The sequence below is a fragment of the Salvelinus alpinus genome, chromosome 35, assembly GCF_045679555.1.
Source record: "Salvelinus alpinus chromosome 35, SLU_Salpinus.1, whole genome shotgun sequence".
Classification (NCBI taxonomy): Eukaryota; Metazoa; Chordata; class Actinopteri; order Salmoniformes; family Salmonidae; genus Salvelinus; species Salvelinus alpinus.
The window spans coordinates 10,183,188-10,201,308 of record NC_092120.1 but is presented as its reverse complement, the minus strand read 5'-3'; the positions used below and the strand labels follow the sequence as shown (position 1 = coordinate 10,201,308).

Genomic DNA, 18,121 nt, shown 5'->3' with positions numbered 1-18,121 from the left:
CCTTTGGACTATACTGTTGGCAGTTGCACTTTTCCCTTCTCTGTTAGGGAAAAGTCACTTAAACCCAGAGAGGGGAGAGGTCAGGCTTGTCTTTTACATGTCTGGTAATATGCAGAATATCAGAAAGGAAGAGGTCAGAATGGAACATTGTCTTCATATGTGAATGTATCTCTTAAACCATGTCTCATGTCTCTTGTATCTGTTAAACCATATCTCTTGGCTCCACAATGTCTGTGCACAAGTCACTCCCCTCAGTGAGCTTGTCCAGGAGTGGGGAGAAGAGGGGGTGTATTTGAGATGGGGATATCTAGAGTTGACAATTGATATATGCCATTGGATTAGGTAATGTTTTGGTACTATGAAGTACCAAGAACGAGATTAGAACCTCGTTTTAGAGACCAAACTGAACGATAATGTATAGCTAATGCTATCTGGCTATGGGATACTCCGATCTCAAGTAAAAGTCTTTCTTTGTGAACTGTTCCTAAGATCTGTGGTTCGCCATGTAAGTTGAGAGGGGTGTATCTTGGCTATAAAAGATCTTGGTATTCTCTTATAGGCACTCTCAGAATGAATTTATAGACACTGAATTGATCTGAGAGTCAAAGGGCTATGGTGAAGCTCATATAATTAAAGATGAAGTTTAAGTATAACTCTGACTGGTGTGTGGTTTGTAAACTCTCCTCATTTAGTAATACAGGAAATTACCACGACAGGGGTCACATTCCGAGTGTAGAATATTACCACCAAAGGTATTTTTCATTGTAGTGACACCAGCAGAGCGTTCAGGCCCATGGGAAAGCCAAATATCATTGCCCCACTGTGACCTCCAGAAGTTGGCATCAGCAGAAATTTTGTGAGACTCTTGAAAAAAGCAAAAATCTGTTCGTAATTGTTTAGCAAATTACAAATAAAAATTGTTTTGTAACCCCCTAGCATTAAGATCAAGTATAGACAAAGACAAAACAACAAAGATAATATAAAAGTATAAATTGTAGGATGAGTCAAAAACGTAGGAGCAGTGAACGTAAGCGATAAGGAACCGAGATCTGCACCATTTAAGTCAACTTAAAGTGAAAATAGCTTATACCATAGACTTTGAGCTAGTTGTTATCCGGCTTTTGAAATTCAACTCAACAGAAAATTATGTTCAAGACCAAACCAAGGGTTCTCTGTAGTAATAGAGACTAAAAACACTCTTTATGTCACAACATCCGCTGAAGTCGGGTCCTCTCCTTGTTCAGGCGGCGCTCGGCGTCGCCGGTCTTCTAGCCATCATCGATCCACTTTTCATTTTCCATGTGTTTTGTCTTGTTTTTCCTCACACCTGGTTTCAATTCCCTCAATCACTTGTTGTGTATTTAACCCTCTGTTCCCCCCATGTCTTTGTGTGGGATTGTTTATTGTAAGTGCTTGTGCACGTGTTTATTGGTGCGCGACGGGTTTTTGTACCCAATATCTTGTTATTTTTATGCCGTTGCTTTTGTTATTAAACTGCTCCGGCTATTACCAAGTTCTGCTCTCCTGCGTCTGACTTCCCTGCCACCGGTTACGCACCCCTTACGCTTTAATGTAATCATGGACTATTCTAAGAAATAAAAATAAAATACAAAATAATGATTAAAAAAATAAAAGGGTACTATTTTATGTAAATATGAAAACTGACCATACATTTTTTTGAAAGTTAAAATGTTTTACATATACACATTCTAAGACCCATTTTACTTGGAAATAAGTATTAATAACTAAATAGAACAATAACTGTGTAAAGTCAGAGCAGAGCTGTATGCCCCAATAAAACAGTATCTTAGTTACTGTATACATAAAAAATAAGTTTGTAAACACAATAGGGTTTCTTCTGGTCTGGTCATACAAGAACAAGCTAATAAATTATTGAGGTACCGGAGTGTTCTGAAAAATAGTCACCTGAGGCTTGTTAGGTAATGTTAATCAGTACAAGGAAAATGAGAATACCATGGCTGAAACCATCAATCTGTTCCCTCTGGTGAGATTCTACGAAGGAATATCAATTTTCGAACCGTTGATGAAGCCTCGTCCTCCGACAAAGTAAGCAGCCTTTCCCTCATTTCGTGCTTTCTTGATTGTTGGCCACAACTTGTTCCTTCTTTCTATGTCCTCCGGGCTGAAATGCTCAGTGAAACGCAGATTATGACTCTGAAGGAACGCCTTCTTCCTTGCAGCTTTCCAGACAGCATCCCTGTAGAATCTGTCAGTCAAGAGGATGATGATACCCTTTGGTCTTGAATCGTTTTGCTGTTCCTTCTTGCCGAGACGATGCACAACATCGATGGTATCACCAACTTTGTTCTTCTCTGCAGGCATAACTTCTTGGCAGATGTGGATAGAAATCATGGATTTCTTCAATGGTCTGAATAGTCAAACTTCAGGTAGGCTATATAATTACCATAAAGCAAAAACAGTATTGTTCCATTTAATAAATATAAAGTAAAGCACATAAAATAGGACACCAGCAACCACTAAAATTAGGATAGCAAGTTTTGTGAAGAGTATACATTTGGACCACAATGTCATGCTTAAGATAAGGACATGTTTGGATTGTACACACTGTTTATCTCTTAACCGAATGAGGGCCAAAGGACATTTTTAAGTACACACAAAAGATATGCCAGTTTGCTTACAGTGCAAAATGAGTCTCTCAGCATTCAGTTATGGGAGCTGCAAACTACATTGAGCACAGATGCCAGTCAGAAACTAGCTAGGCAGTTTCACAAACATTTTAATGTACACACGAGTAAGGTAGTTAGTCAAAAACATAATCCATCGGTGTAGGCTCACTTTCAAGGAGTGTGTGTGTTGTACACTAAGACTTACTTAAAGTATGCATAACCAAAACAATATATTCATATCTGTGGTGTTTTTGAGGCTACAATCTAACAACCTTCCTCCTTCCCACAGGATGTACTAACTAACTCCTCGGAGTTCAAAGTTAGAAATGTACTGAAACCTTTACCATACAAACATTAAGAAGTGGTACTTAAATAGAAAAGTCAAAAATGTTTAACCCATTTTGAAGACCATTCCACCTAATCCCAGATTAAACCTTGTTTGCACCACAGCACCAAAAAAGAGTAAGGCAATGGTTAGACATTGAAGGCACCCAATGGGGTCTGGTTGAAAACCAATGTTGTGATGGGGCAGCATATTGGACTGCCCCAGCATATTCCTCCCATTGTCCATAATGAATGCAAGGAGCTTTGAAGAGCTCTATAAAGCAAATGGAATGCAGTCAAACTAGTTAATCAACACTGTCTACATCTCATCAGCGTGGGCTGGTTTGGTGGGGTCAAGGCTTGTGCTCCCTTTTCCTGTTGCTGACACCAGGCCCAGGGCCAGAGGTTCAGTCTGCCCGTCAACCAGAGTCGAGCTGTTCCCTGGTTGGCTCTCCTCCAGGGCCACACCCTCAATATCAGTGATTTCGGGACTTTCTATTGGTTGCTTTAGTATTCTGGAAGCATCCGGGGGATCTGATTGACTGAGGTCACGGGAAACGGGTGGGGAATCTGGCTGAATGATATGGTTATCCACATCCTCAGAAGCTTGCAAGGATGAAGCAGGATCTGTGAGGATGTTTCTGGAGATAACTGAAACGGTAAAGAAGAGGGAAGGCTATTTAACTTTCATAGTTTTCAGAAGAAAAATAATCCATTATTAATTCCTAAATGGATAACTAACCCCCTTTTGGTGTATAGTCCTCTTCTATGGATGAGGTGCCCCAGTTGAAGGGGCTGTAACTTGGGAAGATGATGAGGCCCAGAGAGAAGAGGATAATCTGATGGGAAACAACAGACACACGTTCAATTCACTTTTTTTAAGATCACCCTGAAAGTACACAAAGGCATGGAGGAGGGACATGTTGATCTCACCATGACGCAGGTGCTGGTCTGTGCTGCTTTAGTGACCGTCTGCTTGATCAGCGACTGTAGTCTGCGCAGCTGAGCCAGGAGAGACCTGTGCATGGAGATATTATAAAAACACCAGAACTAACAAGACACAAACATCATCATTGAGCATCATCAGTGCAAAAAGGTGATAGCCAATTTACTTACATGTTGTGTTTCTCCAGCTGTTCCACGGTCCTCTGCAGCTCTTTGTTTTGCGCTGAGCAAGCCGCTGCCCTGAGACACAGAAAATACCTAGGGTCACTGACAGAAAAGCATTCCTACTGTCCGACAGTGTCGCCCCATTGAGGAGAGTCAACAATAACTCAGTGGCAAAATAGAACATAAGGACCCATTGTCAGGACTTCCTACTGCACATGCCTCACTGTTGTACCACAAATGAAAATGCTAAGGAAATGCAAGTGACTTGTTTATAGAGGTTATCCACCATGAACTACATAGTGGGTCCAATTTTCATGGAGCCAAATAGAAGCCTCAGGCCTCACCTGCTCTCAAGCCCATCCACATAGTCCTTCTTCCTGCGACGGCTGTCCTGGGCTGACTGTTTGTTGCGTATTTTGCGTCTCACTTTTTTCAGAATCCGTTCCTCAGCCTAGAAGGGAATTCAGTCCAGTACATTTAGATGCAATTCAACTCAGAGCTAAACAATTTCAGTCAGTTTCAGTCAAATCATAAAAAATATACAACAAAGTCATTTGTCATGTCAAAGTTGTTATGCAAAAGTAATGTATTCCTAGCGCATGCAGGGGAGTAATGGATTTGGGGTACATAGAATAGTGTAACATCTACCGTGCGTGTGTGTCTGACCTTGGTAAGGGGCATGTTGTTCGGCAGAGAGATCCCCTCTTGGTTCAGCAGTTTCTGCTCCTCCTCAGTCAGCGTGAGGTCAGGGTAAAGCTGATCAAGAGAAGAGGATATTGTGTTTATAATCCTCACCGCCATAATCCCATAGAGAGACACTTGAACAACCACCTGGGGTCTCAGACTAACTATCCCCCTCCCTCACTATCTTCATATTGTGCCCATCTTGTCCATTCATTAGGGACTGAGGCCTATGGATTTCACCACATCTTTACAATACATTTGCAGGCCTCAATTATAAGTAAGCAGGAAAGATTGTCACTGTTTACATCTAATTAGATGGTAAAAACATTCCCTATTCATTTGCGATTGAGCCCTGCAACTTTGTCCTAATGCATATGGCGGGATCTTCACAACAGATGCCATTGAATATGGACTTATCTTGGCATTAGACCACTTTTGTGGTGTGAAAATATCTGAAAATTCAGATTTGTAATTTTTACCCCCTTTTCTCCCCAATTTTCGTGGTATCCAATCGCTAGTAATTACTATCTTGTCTCATCGCTACAACTCCCGTACAGGCTCGGGAGAGACGAAGGTCGAAAGCCATGCGTCCCCCGAAGCACAACCCAACCAAGCCGCACTGCTTCTTAACACAGCGCGCCTCCAACCCGGAAGCCAGCCGTACCAATGTGTCGGAGGAAACACCGTGCACCTGGCCCCCTTGGTTAGCGTGCACTGCGCCCGGCCCGCCACAGGAGTCGCTGGAGCGCGATGAGACAAGGATATCCCTACCGGCCAAACCCTCCCTAACCCGGACGACGCTAGGCCAATTGTGCGCCGCCCCACGGACCTCCTGGTCGCGGCCGGCTGCGACAGAGCCTGGGCGCGAACCCAGAGACTCTGGTGGCACAGCTAGACCACTGCGCCACCCGGGAGGCGAAAATTCAGATTTTTGAGTCAACTTGCCCCTTTTAAGTCTCACCAGTGGGCTGTCTGGACTGGTGGGGCCTGAGGTGGAAGCAGAGTGGGTAGAAAGGTGACCATGGTCAAATCTCCCAGCGGATACGAGGGGTAACTCGTTGACAATACAGGACTCCGAGATCAACATCTGAGAACGCCACTCATCTGACATAGGAAAAGAGAGTAAACTCCCAACCAACACACATGGACACACACACACACACACACACACACACACACACACACACACACACACACACACCGAGTTCTATGGAAATGACATCGAAACTATGCTGCTCTGGCTCCGTCTTGATGTTGGCCAGGGTGCTGATGTCATAGACCACCTGATAGATAGTTGTGGAGGCCTGAGAGGGGTCCACCGTGGCAGCTAGGGGGCTCTCGGAGCAAGGTTCCTCAGAGATGCCACTGTCGCTCTCTGAGGAGGTCTCCACTGGGGCTCTGGTAGGGAAGACATCATTTGGGTTGATGGCATAAAGCACATCCTCTGGCTCGCTGTCGTTTAGACCCTGTAACATATGGAGAGGAATTTGGTAATACTTTAAGCAAATGGTATATTACATGTTAATAATGTGTTAAGAAATACATTTGAGTAAATATAGCCCCAGGTCTTTGCAACTTTGCTCACTATATTGTACAACTAGTCATAATGGGAAACCATCCGCACACTTTGGGGGTCTACCGTGCATTCATCCAGGGGTTTTTCAGAGCCAGCATAGATGACATCAGAGCAAGAAAATGGCCCTTCCAGTCCCCAACTCTCCTCTGTCATACTGTCCTCGTGTCCGAAAAACAGCTCTCCATTCTCTACATCCATGTCCTAGAAGAAACAAAACAGCAGTTAGAAGTACTACAAAATATTTATCAATTCAGTTCTTCTCTTATTGCACTGTCAACGTTACAACTCTTTGTTATTAAAGTATTTGAAACTCATATCTATGTTGTTGTAAGTGAAGATTTATAAAGCATGAAGAAGGTGTGGCAACTGCACAGAGAGCTGTTAAAGGGTGGAGCTATATCTATTATTACTGTTTGATCAGTGGGAGTCCTTTCGCAAGAGGATATCAGCATCCTGGTACACACACGCACACACACACACACACACACACCACACCACACACACACACAGTTGCAATAAAAAGTGATAGGCTTTCTCAATAGTAATTGTACCCCTCATAAAATCACAACCATTAGACTTTTTCGGCCTCAAATGTAATATGTAGACCTACAAGTTAGGCTAGCAGAAATAATAATATCACGTGACCCACACCAGAAGTCTTTAATAAACTATAGTCAGTCTATACGTATGTTTTCTAAGTTGTAGGCTATTGCCTGCATATTTCTGCCATGTGTTCAGATAATGATCTCACACTATTAAATGGCGGAACTTGAATAAAGTTGATCCATTAAAATTCAACATTCGTAAACGATTGCCTTATTGGTTCGAATTAGATGTTGAGTTTGACACTATACCTCGATCATGTGTAGGATTCCCTTCCCTGTCAAGCCGGATAAACAAGAGTTACATTGTACTCTCCGACTATAGTCCTCATGTCACCACAAACAACTTACTTGTCTGCTGCTGTTTTCATAAGCGATGACTGTCCTGAATATATATATAGGTCTACTTCAAGAGCATTACAACAATAGTAGGCCCAAAGTGTGGTGAAAAATGCAGACGAGTAGTATTTAAAGATCAACCAGTGTAAAACGCATTTCTCCCAAAAATCCAGCTGGCAATTCTTGTCAATCATCTCGTTGGGCGAATAACCATACTAACACGGCGGATGTGCGTCGCCTACGCGCAACCTGTTGGCTCTAAAATCACTAACTGATAGAGTATGTAGATTTCGCTCTGTTTCTTACTTATGCCATAATGCAAAAACATGTCCTTTTATAAATCAGTACATTTATACCGACGTTGTGCAATTCATAATCGTCAAGTAACCCCGAAGTCCCTCCCACTTTACGCATTTGATTGGGCAGGGCAATTTACCAATAAAAAAACAAAAGAGGGTGTGAATACTTTGGAGGCAAAATGCAGCAGTGAGTTAGAGATGATACTGGACATACTGGAAAGGATCAGTTACAGTATCGTATTGAGTTCTGAAGTAGGCAAAGGCCTATACTTTTGCCAACATTCTCTATTGAGGCGTTTTTGCAGTAGGAAAGTCTGAGCAAAACCAGGGGATCATGGCAAAATCTAAAAGTGTGTCACACCATCTGGAGTTCTGACTTTGAACAGGTCATGGATATGTCAAAGCAGCTTTGATGGTTTGGACTACATGGCTGGCACGTCAATCATGGTTGGAAGAGCCTGGTCGGTTGGTGTTCCTTGCAAAAATGGATAGCAGGGTGGTGAGCCAATCTTTGTATGTGTTCACTGCTCTCTTTGCACTTATCCATTTCCAATAGACACTGATCTTTTTGTCTGACTATTCTTTGTAGTTGATTGACTGATCAACAATGGAAAAGGCAGCCAAATGTTGCGATCTTGAATGCAACTTTGTGAAATTGTGTCATTCCCTTTACCCTGTAGGTGGCGTTAAAGTCTGTCCTGCTGGTGGATGGTGGGGAGACCATTGTGGTGCAAGGGCTGGGGGTGGCTCCTAGTGTGCGTGGCCAGGGAATTACTGGTGCCATCCAGAGACATGTGACAGAGTATGCCTGCAGTCACTTTCCACAGCTCACTTGCCCGAAAACTGTGCCCAGGACACGACCCATCATCTGAAAAACTGTCTAGATATCGCCTGTTGGCCTACATAGCTTGCATGCCAGTGTGGTTTTAATGAGCAGGGATGTGCACAACTGCAGTCCTTGATGGCCACAGTTCTGAGGTCCAGTCATTTGACATATAACATTCTCTAGTTGTGTTATTTATAATTATATGTATGGACATGCATCATGCAATGTATCTTGAGCTGAAATAGCCTACTCTCTTGAATCACCTATTGTGTCTGTGTTAGGGCATTCTTTCTTTGTGTTGTGAGGTAGGTGACATAGGATCTTTCGTTGAGGAACTACAACAGAGACTCGACCAAAAGTACAAGGCTGAGGCCTTTAACCCAGTGACCCTGAGCCAAGCAGGCAGAAAAAGCAGTGCTGAGCACACATATGGTTGAAAAACCTCTCTGTTGTGTGGCACCATTATCAATGACTGGGAGCCACTGAAGCTAATGGAGGCTAATCTGGAAGTGCTTCGCAGGAGGGGGCTGAACTGGGTAGCAGACTGCCCACTCAGCCCCAATGCTCTCAGTCTCTGCACCATACCCAGTGCCCTATTGCCCTCCATTTTAACATCAACATTTTTGGTCACAGCCTTGATTCAGTCTGTGCTCTGTTCCTGGCACAGCTTAGAAACCTACTCTGATGCTTGGTACTTACAGTACCAGTCAAAAGTTTGGAAACACCTACTCATTCAAGGGTTTTTCTTTATTTTCACTATTTTCTACATTGTAGAATAATAGTGAAGACATCAAAACTATGAAATTGTAACGCTCTGGGCGTAGTGGGTGCGAAGTCAGGCGCAGGAAGCAGAGAGTACAGGGTAGTGCTATTTATTGCACACACGGCGAACATAAGCCACCCCACGAAACACAGGGCGCACACAAAACAAATGCCCCAAACACGGGGACTCAAACAGTCCGGAGAAAAAACCCACGAACGAAACACGTCAACATCAAACGTGCTCAGAGCAACACAAAACAATCCCGCACAAAGAGCAGGCGGGCCTACTGGCTAACATAGCCCGACTAATCAGCCTACACACAACACAGGTGAAACCAATAAACAGAAAGGGGAAAAGGGATCAGTGGCAGCTAGTAGGCCGGTGACGACGACCGCCGAGCGCCACCCGAACAGGAAGGGGAGCCACCTTCGGTAGGAGTCGTGACAGAAATAACACACATACTCTGCGTCTCACAAAGACACGGTGGTTGGAACCAAAAATCTCACATTTGGACTTATCAGACCAAAGGACAGATTTCCACCGGTCTAATGTCCATTACTCGTGTTTCTTGGCCCAAGCAAGTCTCTTCTTCTTATTGGTGTCTTTTAGTAATGGTTTCTTTGCAGCAATTGGACCATGAAGGCCTGATTCACGCAGTCTTCTCTGAACAGTTGATGTTGAGATGTTTCTGTTACTTGAACTCTGTGAAGCATTTCTTTTTTGGGCTGCAATTTCTGAGGCTGGTAACTCTAATGAACTTATCCTCTGGTCTTTCTTTCCTGTGGCAGTCCTCATGAGAGCCAGTTTCATCATAGCACTTGATGGTTTTTGCGACTGCACTTGAAGAAACCTTAAAAGTTCTTGAAATTTTCCGATTGACTGATCTTCATGTCTTAAAGTAATAATGGACTGTCGTTTCTCTTTGTTTATTTGAGCTGTTCTTGCCATAATATGAGCATGTTCTTTTACCAAATAGGGCTATCTTCTGTATACCCCCCTACCTTGTCACAACACAACTGATTGGCTCAAACGCATTAAGGAAGGAAATTCCACAAATTAACTTTTAACATGGCATACCTGTTAATTGAAATGCATTCCAGGTGACTACCTCATGAAGCTGGTTGAGAGAATGTGCCAAGAGTGTGCAAAGATGTCATCAAGGCATCAAGGTGGCTACTTTGAATAATCTAAAATATCAAATATATTTTGATTTGTTTAAAAATATATATATTACTACATGATTCCATGTATGTTATTTCATAGTTTTGAGGTCTTCTATTTTTCTACAATGTAGAAAATAGTAAAAAATAAAGAAAACCCCTGGAATGAATAGGTGTGTCCAAACTTTTGACTGTGCATCCCAGTATCCATCCTGGGCTAAAGCAGTTTTGTTAGAACCCTTCCAGTGTCATGTTCTTCAAGGATTATTGAGAGGAGCTTTTGCTGGAGACCTTTAACAATATCAGGAGCTGGAGGAAACACAAAGTGTCGTTGAGCATTCATGTACATATAATAACACCATAAATACAAAAGCTACATGCTGAATTCCAAACCAGGCATTTAGCCAAAATGTCAGAGAATGTATTTAATATATTCATGTCCTTTATACTGTGTTTAATGGTTTATTTGTTTTATGGTTTTATTATGGCAAATATAAACTGGATAGGATCTCCTGTATACTATGGCAAAATAGGGCAGTTATATATGACTCGTGGAACTCAGTTTTTTTCTTTTTATACAAGGCAAGGTTTGCCTCTTTATGATCTCACATAATCTCACCTCATAAGAACTGGGTTGTGGCATCAGCAATTTCTGCCTCTCTCAATAAATACATAAAATAATTGTGTTGGTGATCTTTTGAAAAACACAGATGGGCCTAAATTCTAAACAATATACTATGCAATCAAGATATTTTTATTCTATACAGAAAGTAATAACATACATTACCTAGTAAGAAACATTTCCATACGTTGACATTACGTGCATTTCAGGTGCTGAATGAAAGGTTACAGACGTGAAAAACATGTATTTTTCTGTCATTGATTCTATGGACAAAATTTCAACTGCACATACATTCTCAATGAAGTAAGCGTTCTATCACAAAAATATAGGAAAGACTGCAACTGAAGACGGCAACAGAATATTTATTATTGTTCCCATCTGTCACATGCACTTAAGGTTAGCTTTTTCAAAATCTTTAAAACTTGTGGCCATGATGTTCAAAGTAGTCCAACCTCCAGAATAAACCAACAGATCACTTCAACTACAATAACATTCTTAGTAACGGTTATAGATGGGGTTTTTTTCATGCTATGACTGTGATATGTTCTTTATCTACCTTAGTTGAATGCCCTGACTGTCAGTCTCTCTAGATATGAGCGTCTGCTGAATGACCAAATAAAAGACTTGGATTGATGGCAGCCTTGTGAGGAAACTGAAAGAGAGAGATGCTGCTTATAAACACGGCAAGGTGACCGGGCACAATTGCATGGTTAAACAGAATAAATATGATTAATACAGATTGATTAAGATGACAAGACACAAGTATAGGGACAAAGTGGAGGGGCAATTCAGCGGGTCTGACACGAGACGAACCTCACCCACCTGGACAAAAGGAATGCATATGTGAGGATGCTGTTCGACTACAGCTCTGCCTACAATACCTTCCTCTGCAACTGGGTCCTGGACTTCCTGACCAGGTGGTGAAGGTAGGCAACATCACCTCCTCCACACTGATCCTCAATACAGGGGACCCACAAGGGTACGCTCTCAGTCCCCTCCTGTACTCCTTTTATACCCACAACAGCGTGGCCTCACATAGTTCCAACTCCATCATCAAGTTCACTGACAACAGGACAGTAGTAGGTATGATTACCAACACTAGCAAGACGGCCTACAAAGAGTAGGTAGGCACTCTGCCGGCGTAGTGCCAGGTAAACAACCTCTCCTTCAACATCAGCAAAACAAAGGAGCTGATTGTGGACTTCAGTAGGAACCAGGCTGGGCACATCCTCATCAGCACATCCTCATCAACAGGGCCACTGTGATGTTTAGCGGACCCCCAATCTTGAGGTGAACTATTGACAGCTAAAACGCAGATCTGACTTGAGATCAGATTTCACTGAGAGTTGATGAATCCGGGATATGCCCCTCCCTCGAGGTCGTCCCAGCCTCATTCTGATCAGCTGACTGTGGTGGCATATTTCTGCTTTACCAAATGAGGAGAGTTACAAACTACACACCAGTCAGAGTTATACTTAAACTACATATTTTATAATAATAAGCTTTGCAATAGCATTTGACTTTCAACAATTCACTATTTCTAATGAACCGTTGAGAAGTACCAACAGAAAAGTACAAAAATCTTTTATAGCCAAGATACACCCCTCTCAACTTACACTGACGAACCACAGATTTTAGGAACAGTTCACAAAGGTTAAGATTTGTATGAAAGATATCTATAAACCATAGCAGACAGTTACTGCTGTTTCAACAGTTTTCATTGTAAAGACCAGTGTCTGGCCCTCCTACTGCAAACTAGAACCGTCTCTCCCTGGTACGGCATAGACCAGAACCATTAGCTCATGTTCTCTGGAATGTTCTTTAGGTTTTATCACCTAAAGACATCGTAAATCTCCTCTGTCAGTGCTATCTCATAGAGGCCCATCCTCAGTGGATCACACACACAATACTCTATTCTGTCGAATAAAACAACCATTATAATGCAATACAAGCATTATAACATAATCTTGCAATTTTCCACGACATGACTCATCACTTCCCGTACGGAGTGCAATTTTTTGGAATAGCAGTAATGTAATTTTGCTGCCTTTTTCCCCACTTCTTATTAAGTCTGTGCCAATACAAGCTGCTCACCAAGGCTGTTCTTTTATGAGAGAATACGACAGAAGGTAATACATGATTTATTGCTTGCGATTTGTAATGTGAGAGATGCTATAGGCAGAAAGCTATACGTTTATTCAAATTGTTGAAAACTTTTGATGGAATAGCTATAGTTTTTAAAACTTTCTAACCAGCTATACAGGATATTATAACAGTCCCAGTAAAGCAATTTAATGTTATCTGATGTTAGATCAGTCACATGCTTTCTATGCCCCCCTTTCCTACACAAACTTTACTTTCCAGATCATTTCACATACTGTATCTGGGAATTCATATTATTTGTTTGCCAAGATCCCAGAGCAGATGTTACAATGTGACATTGTCACAGAAGTCTCTCCCCCTAAACCATGGGCACTATGAAAATGTTTGCAATAAATGTAAAACTGTGTTTATTTGTATTGACTTGAATGTAGGCAAATGTTCCTCAAACTTCTCTGATGCAGGTGGTCTCCCCTCCCCATTCAACTGTAAGCCAATGGAGAGCATCTGAGAGCTACATTTTGCTGTTTTACTCAGACGTGAGAGAGAGGCAGGTTGTGCAGACATGGCTCTCAGAAAAGGATCTTCTTCTGTTGCCCTCTCCGGGTGGCCATCTGAAGTGCAGATGAACCCAGCTGATATCCCTGGCCTGGAGGTAAAGCTGGGAGCACTGGTTGTTCTTTTCTCCATCACACTGGTTTGTGGCTTCGCCCCTTTGTGCTTAGTCAGGGGGGCAGGGAGGTGCAATGTAGACCAAGGTAAGTGGCACTTTAGATAAAAATGTATTTAGAGAATGTGACTTAAAGGTAAAGCCATTTGTATTAAATCACTTTTTGACAGCACCCCTTTTGAATTGAATAGAACCTTCCTTACATATTTTCCCATTGTAGAAGTGCTCAGAAAGTTACTTTTTGGACCTGAATGCCAAAATAGTCAAGAGATAAAAGTCCTCAAAGTTGACCTATTTTGCATACACACCATACCATGAGACATCCATCTCTTCATCACTGGAAAAGATAAACAGTTGAGATTTATATATTTAAAAGCTTATGAACAGGGTTTTTAAATTATTTCATCATTTCTTTAAAAATATGTTTTTTGAATAAAAAAAAACGTTTTTCCTTCTTAAATGTCAATTACACACAATGTTGACTTGTATGGGAATATCAGTTGTTTCATATTATACTGTCAATTCTCCATAGGAAACCTATTGAAATCATAGAAATATAGATCATAGAATATACATTACCATTTAAGTTGACATTCGACAATGGGTGGACCAACGGCAATCTTTGTGTTAGTAATTAGAAGCAAAAATTTCAATTCAATTAAAATGTCAATGGTGTACCAGCTAAATTGGAGAGGTCTGAAGGGATATAAATATATTTCATAGAATGGACCTATGATTGAAATGACACCCACCCTGTATTTAAGAGAATGTTGTGTCTCAACCGATGGCGGGCACAACACAAAAACCTCAGATGATGTAAAAATAGGGTCTAAGCTACAACATACAGTACCAGTCAAAAGTTTGGACACACCTACTCATTCCAGGGTTTTTCTTTATTTTTTAAAATGTTCTACATTGTAGAATAATAATTAAGAGATCAAAATGATTAAATAACACATATGGAATCATGTAGTAACCAAAAAAAGTGTTAAACAAATCAAAATATATTTTATATATGTATGTGAATATGAAGAAATAAAATCTGACTTTTTAGATAATTGATGTTAAACGGTAAAAAATGTAATCTTTATTAAAAAAACATATTGTTCAAGAAATTATTAAATAGTTTGATAAACCTGTTTGTAAGCTTTTAAATGATATCAAACTCAACCGTTTATCTTTTCCAGTGATGAAGACATGGATGTCTCATGGTATGGTGGGTATGCAAAATGGGTAAACTTTGAGCACCGTTTATCTCCTGAATGTTTTGGGATTCAGGTTCAAAAAGTCACTTTCTGACCACTTCTTCCATGTGCAAACATGTAGGAAAGTTTTGTTTAAATCAAAAAGGATGCTGTCAAAAAGTGATTCAATTCCAACGGATTTACCCGAAAAGAAGTCCTGACTGTAAACTTACTTGTTGACTCCTATGTGTTCCTTCCTTTCACAAACCCTACACGAAACAGAAAGACCCCCAAATCCATGTAAAGACAGTAGAATGTAAGTGGGTTCAACTTCCATGCACATTCGATAACTTTGCACAGGGCTGAATAATTAAGTGCAGGTAAATTAGTAAAAAGAGGACATACCTACTCACTTTTGTGTAATCTGTTCCCGGATGTTGTCAAGATGTAGTCTGTCAACTCTGTATATCTTTTCCATGGAGACCAGACGAAGACCAACAGGTTAAAACATTGACCTTACTTGTTGTAGAGCCTTTCAATAAACTTGCATGACTGGCTGATACATTTGTGGCTGAGTTGTGTCTATTGAATTCCACAGAAATGCGTCACAAGGTAGTGAGCTTGGTGAGCTGCTTCGCTGGAGGAGTGTTCTTTGCTACTTGCCTTCTGGACCTGGTGCCTGACTACCTATCTGGGATCAATGAAGCATTTAGTAGCCTGGGCATCACAGTAAGAATTTGGGGAAGTCCCCATTAGCTGTGTCTTTTTTTGGTTTCTGCCCTTTGGTTAGTCATTTCACATCTGATTAGTATTTAGGAAGTACAGCGTTATCTTGGCCTGCCCTGTATTGCTTGATGTCAGAATTACATTTTTAATCTCTGTGTCAAAGTTGAATGCTGAGAAAAATACAGATGAAGGACTTTCTGTGAAGACTCATCAATTTCTGTTTGCAGTCACTTTTTTAAATGTATTTTTAATGTTACATTTGTCAGCTTAATCTGCTGACTGATTAGGCTAGCTTTGTGGTAGTTAATTCTGCCAGGTAAATTATAAAGTGTGTGTTATCCTCTTATCTGTCAATCTACCCCTTCCAGCTTCAGTTCCCTCTACCCGAGTTTATGATAACCATGGGCTTCTTCTTGGTCCTGGTGCTGGAGCAAAGTCTTGGCCCTCAAAGACCGATCGGCGGGCCACTCTGAAGAAAGACGCGCACTATTGGTGGACTCCAGCGTCCAATCACATGACAGAATTGGCCAGAGATACTCCCACCACTCCCATGGTAGGGAGGAACTAGGGGGAGAGGATGCCTACTTTCATGTGGACTTTAACTCCACCTCGTCCATCCGGGCCTTCATTCTAGTATTTTCTTTATCTCTGCACTCAGTGTTCGAGGGCCTGGCTGTGGGGTTACAGGAGGACAGTCAAGAGGTGCTGGAGATCTGTGTTGCTCTACTCCTCCACAAGAGCATCATCTGTTTCAGTCTAGCCCTAAAGCTGGCCCAGGGCAAGCTGCGGCGGGCAGCCGTGGTAGGTTGCCTCCTGCTCTTTGCCCTCATGTCCCCGTTGGGCATTGGGCTGGGCATTGCCCTCACCCAGACCAAGTCGTCCCCCCAGCACTAGCTGGCCAGGTCCACATTAGCAGGCCTGGCGTCTGGCACCTTCATGTATATCACCTTCATGGAGATCCTGCACCATGAGCTGAGCTCCCCGCAGAACCGCATCTCCAAGGTGGCCATGATTCTCACTGGTTTCGCAGTGGTCACTGGGGTGCTGTTCATCAAAATGTAAATATTCTGTAGATCAATCCTTAGGGTCTGATTCTATGAAAAACTGACAAACCTTCTGGGATATAAGACAAAAACAAATTTCCTCTTGCGTCGCGAGAATGCAATTTGGACTGATAAGCATTAAACAATGTTTACAGCATGAGACCAAAAGATACTCAACTGTATCATTAATTCAAACATGTTTCCTTAAGGTGCAGGGAGAATGCTGGTTTGCCTTACACTGGAAACTTTTGATTCAGTAGAGGTCTTTTAGTTTTATTATGTAGATGAACGTTATTCATTCAGATTTTTGAACAAGGCATATATGCTAATCCTGCCATGCTTTTAAATTAACATCATATAACATTTTCTATTTTAAATATTTGAGAATTTTAATGTATCTATATTTTTATATAAACAATGACATACTTCACAAACAGCTTTCTGTATACCGTGATGATGTGGTCAAAATTACCGAATTAAAAAAGGAAATATGAGCACTTTTAAGTAATTTATAACTCCTGGTTTGATATTATAGCAATCCTAATGTTTTTCTGGCTGTGAAATCTGACTAGCAGTGTCCTGAATTGTACACAGAACATTTGTTTGTTCAGTAGTATGACTGCCTAGCCCCTGCAAAAACATAACAAGAGCATACAGCTGGCTATTACTTTAAATGCTTAAAAAGCTAAATGGAGTGTTTGCTCTTTGTCAGAGCCTTGCATTGAGATCAAAATATAAGTCCTTATTTCACTGCCATGTGGTGAGAAAGCTTTGAATTAGTCCTCTATTCTCTTGTAAAACTTGAGTTTGAATAATTGAAATGGCTGCTCTTGTTTTTATGTTCACTTTTAAATCAGGACTTGTTTATCTGTACCTGGTTAACTGATTAAAAGGAATCTGAAATAACTTTCAACATGTTGCCTAGTTATTTTTCCCCTGGAGAGTGATAGGATTTGTGATGAGTACGATCGTGATCAGACAACCAGTGTGGCAGTTTATTTTACTACTGAATAATCTGGTTTATATGCAGCCCTTTTATTTTGAGGTAACCAACCAATACAATAGTTGTGTTTTGGATTATTATTATATATATTTTTTATCAATATCCAAAATATCCATTATACAGAACTGTAATTTCTGTTGACCTAGCCTTATATTAAAATAAACTACATGCCCCATATTGCGTTTGGGCGCTCTGACTTTCTCCTCCCCTCTTGTTCTCCCACAAGTCAGATGGTTTCGACTAGCTAGTTACCACAGCCATAAAGTAAAAATTGGCAATATTGTACAAATTCATGAAAACAAAAAATTGCTTTTTGTTCTTCATTTAAAGTTAACTGTGTTGTTCATGTTAGGTTTAAAATAACATTTTAATTAGATACATTGTAGAAATAGGCGGCCCGTATCACTTTGTGGCTATGGTAACTAACGTTAGTGAAGACCAA

General features: G+C 41.2%; 1 protein-coding gene and 2 pseudogenes across 6 annotated transcripts; 2 read left to right on the top strand and 1 right to left on the bottom strand.

Annotated features, from left to right (window-relative positions):
• Positions 1 to 2,438: 2,438 nt before the first annotated feature.
• Positions 2,439 to 7,656, bottom strand: LOC139564216 (cyclic AMP-responsive element-binding protein 3-like protein 4). 6 transcript variants are annotated; one of them, XM_071383545.1, is made up of 10 exons: positions 7,197 to 7,656; positions 6,406 to 6,543; positions 5,968 to 6,232; positions 5,728 to 5,870; positions 4,731 to 4,838; positions 4,427 to 4,533; positions 4,089 to 4,157; positions 3,906 to 3,990; positions 3,715 to 3,811; positions 2,439 to 3,623 (listed from the first exon to the last, which is right to left on the bottom strand). In XM_071383545.1, the coding sequence occupies exons 1-10, from the start codon at positions 7,203 to 7,205 to the stop codon at positions 3,292 to 3,294; spliced, it is 1,353 nt and encodes a 450-aa protein (XP_071239646.1). In that variant the 5' UTR covers positions 7,206 to 7,656; the 3' UTR covers positions 2,439 to 3,291. The 6 variants fall into 6 exon arrangements, with proteins under 6 accessions (XP_071239646.1, XP_071239645.1, XP_071239650.1 ...); XM_071383544.1 differs by having other exon boundaries at positions 6,391 to 6,543; positions 7,296 to 7,653; XM_071383549.1 differs by having other exon boundaries at positions 4,749 to 4,838; positions 7,296 to 7,650.
• LOC139564092 (histidine N-acetyltransferase-like) lies at positions 7,654 to 11,365 on the top strand (annotated as a pseudogene).
• Positions 11,366 to 13,618: 2,253 nt separating this feature from the next.
• On the top strand, positions 13,619 to 17,571 carry LOC139564217 (zinc transporter ZIP1-like; annotated as a pseudogene).
• The last annotated feature ends 550 nt before the right edge of the window (positions 17,572 to 18,121 follow it).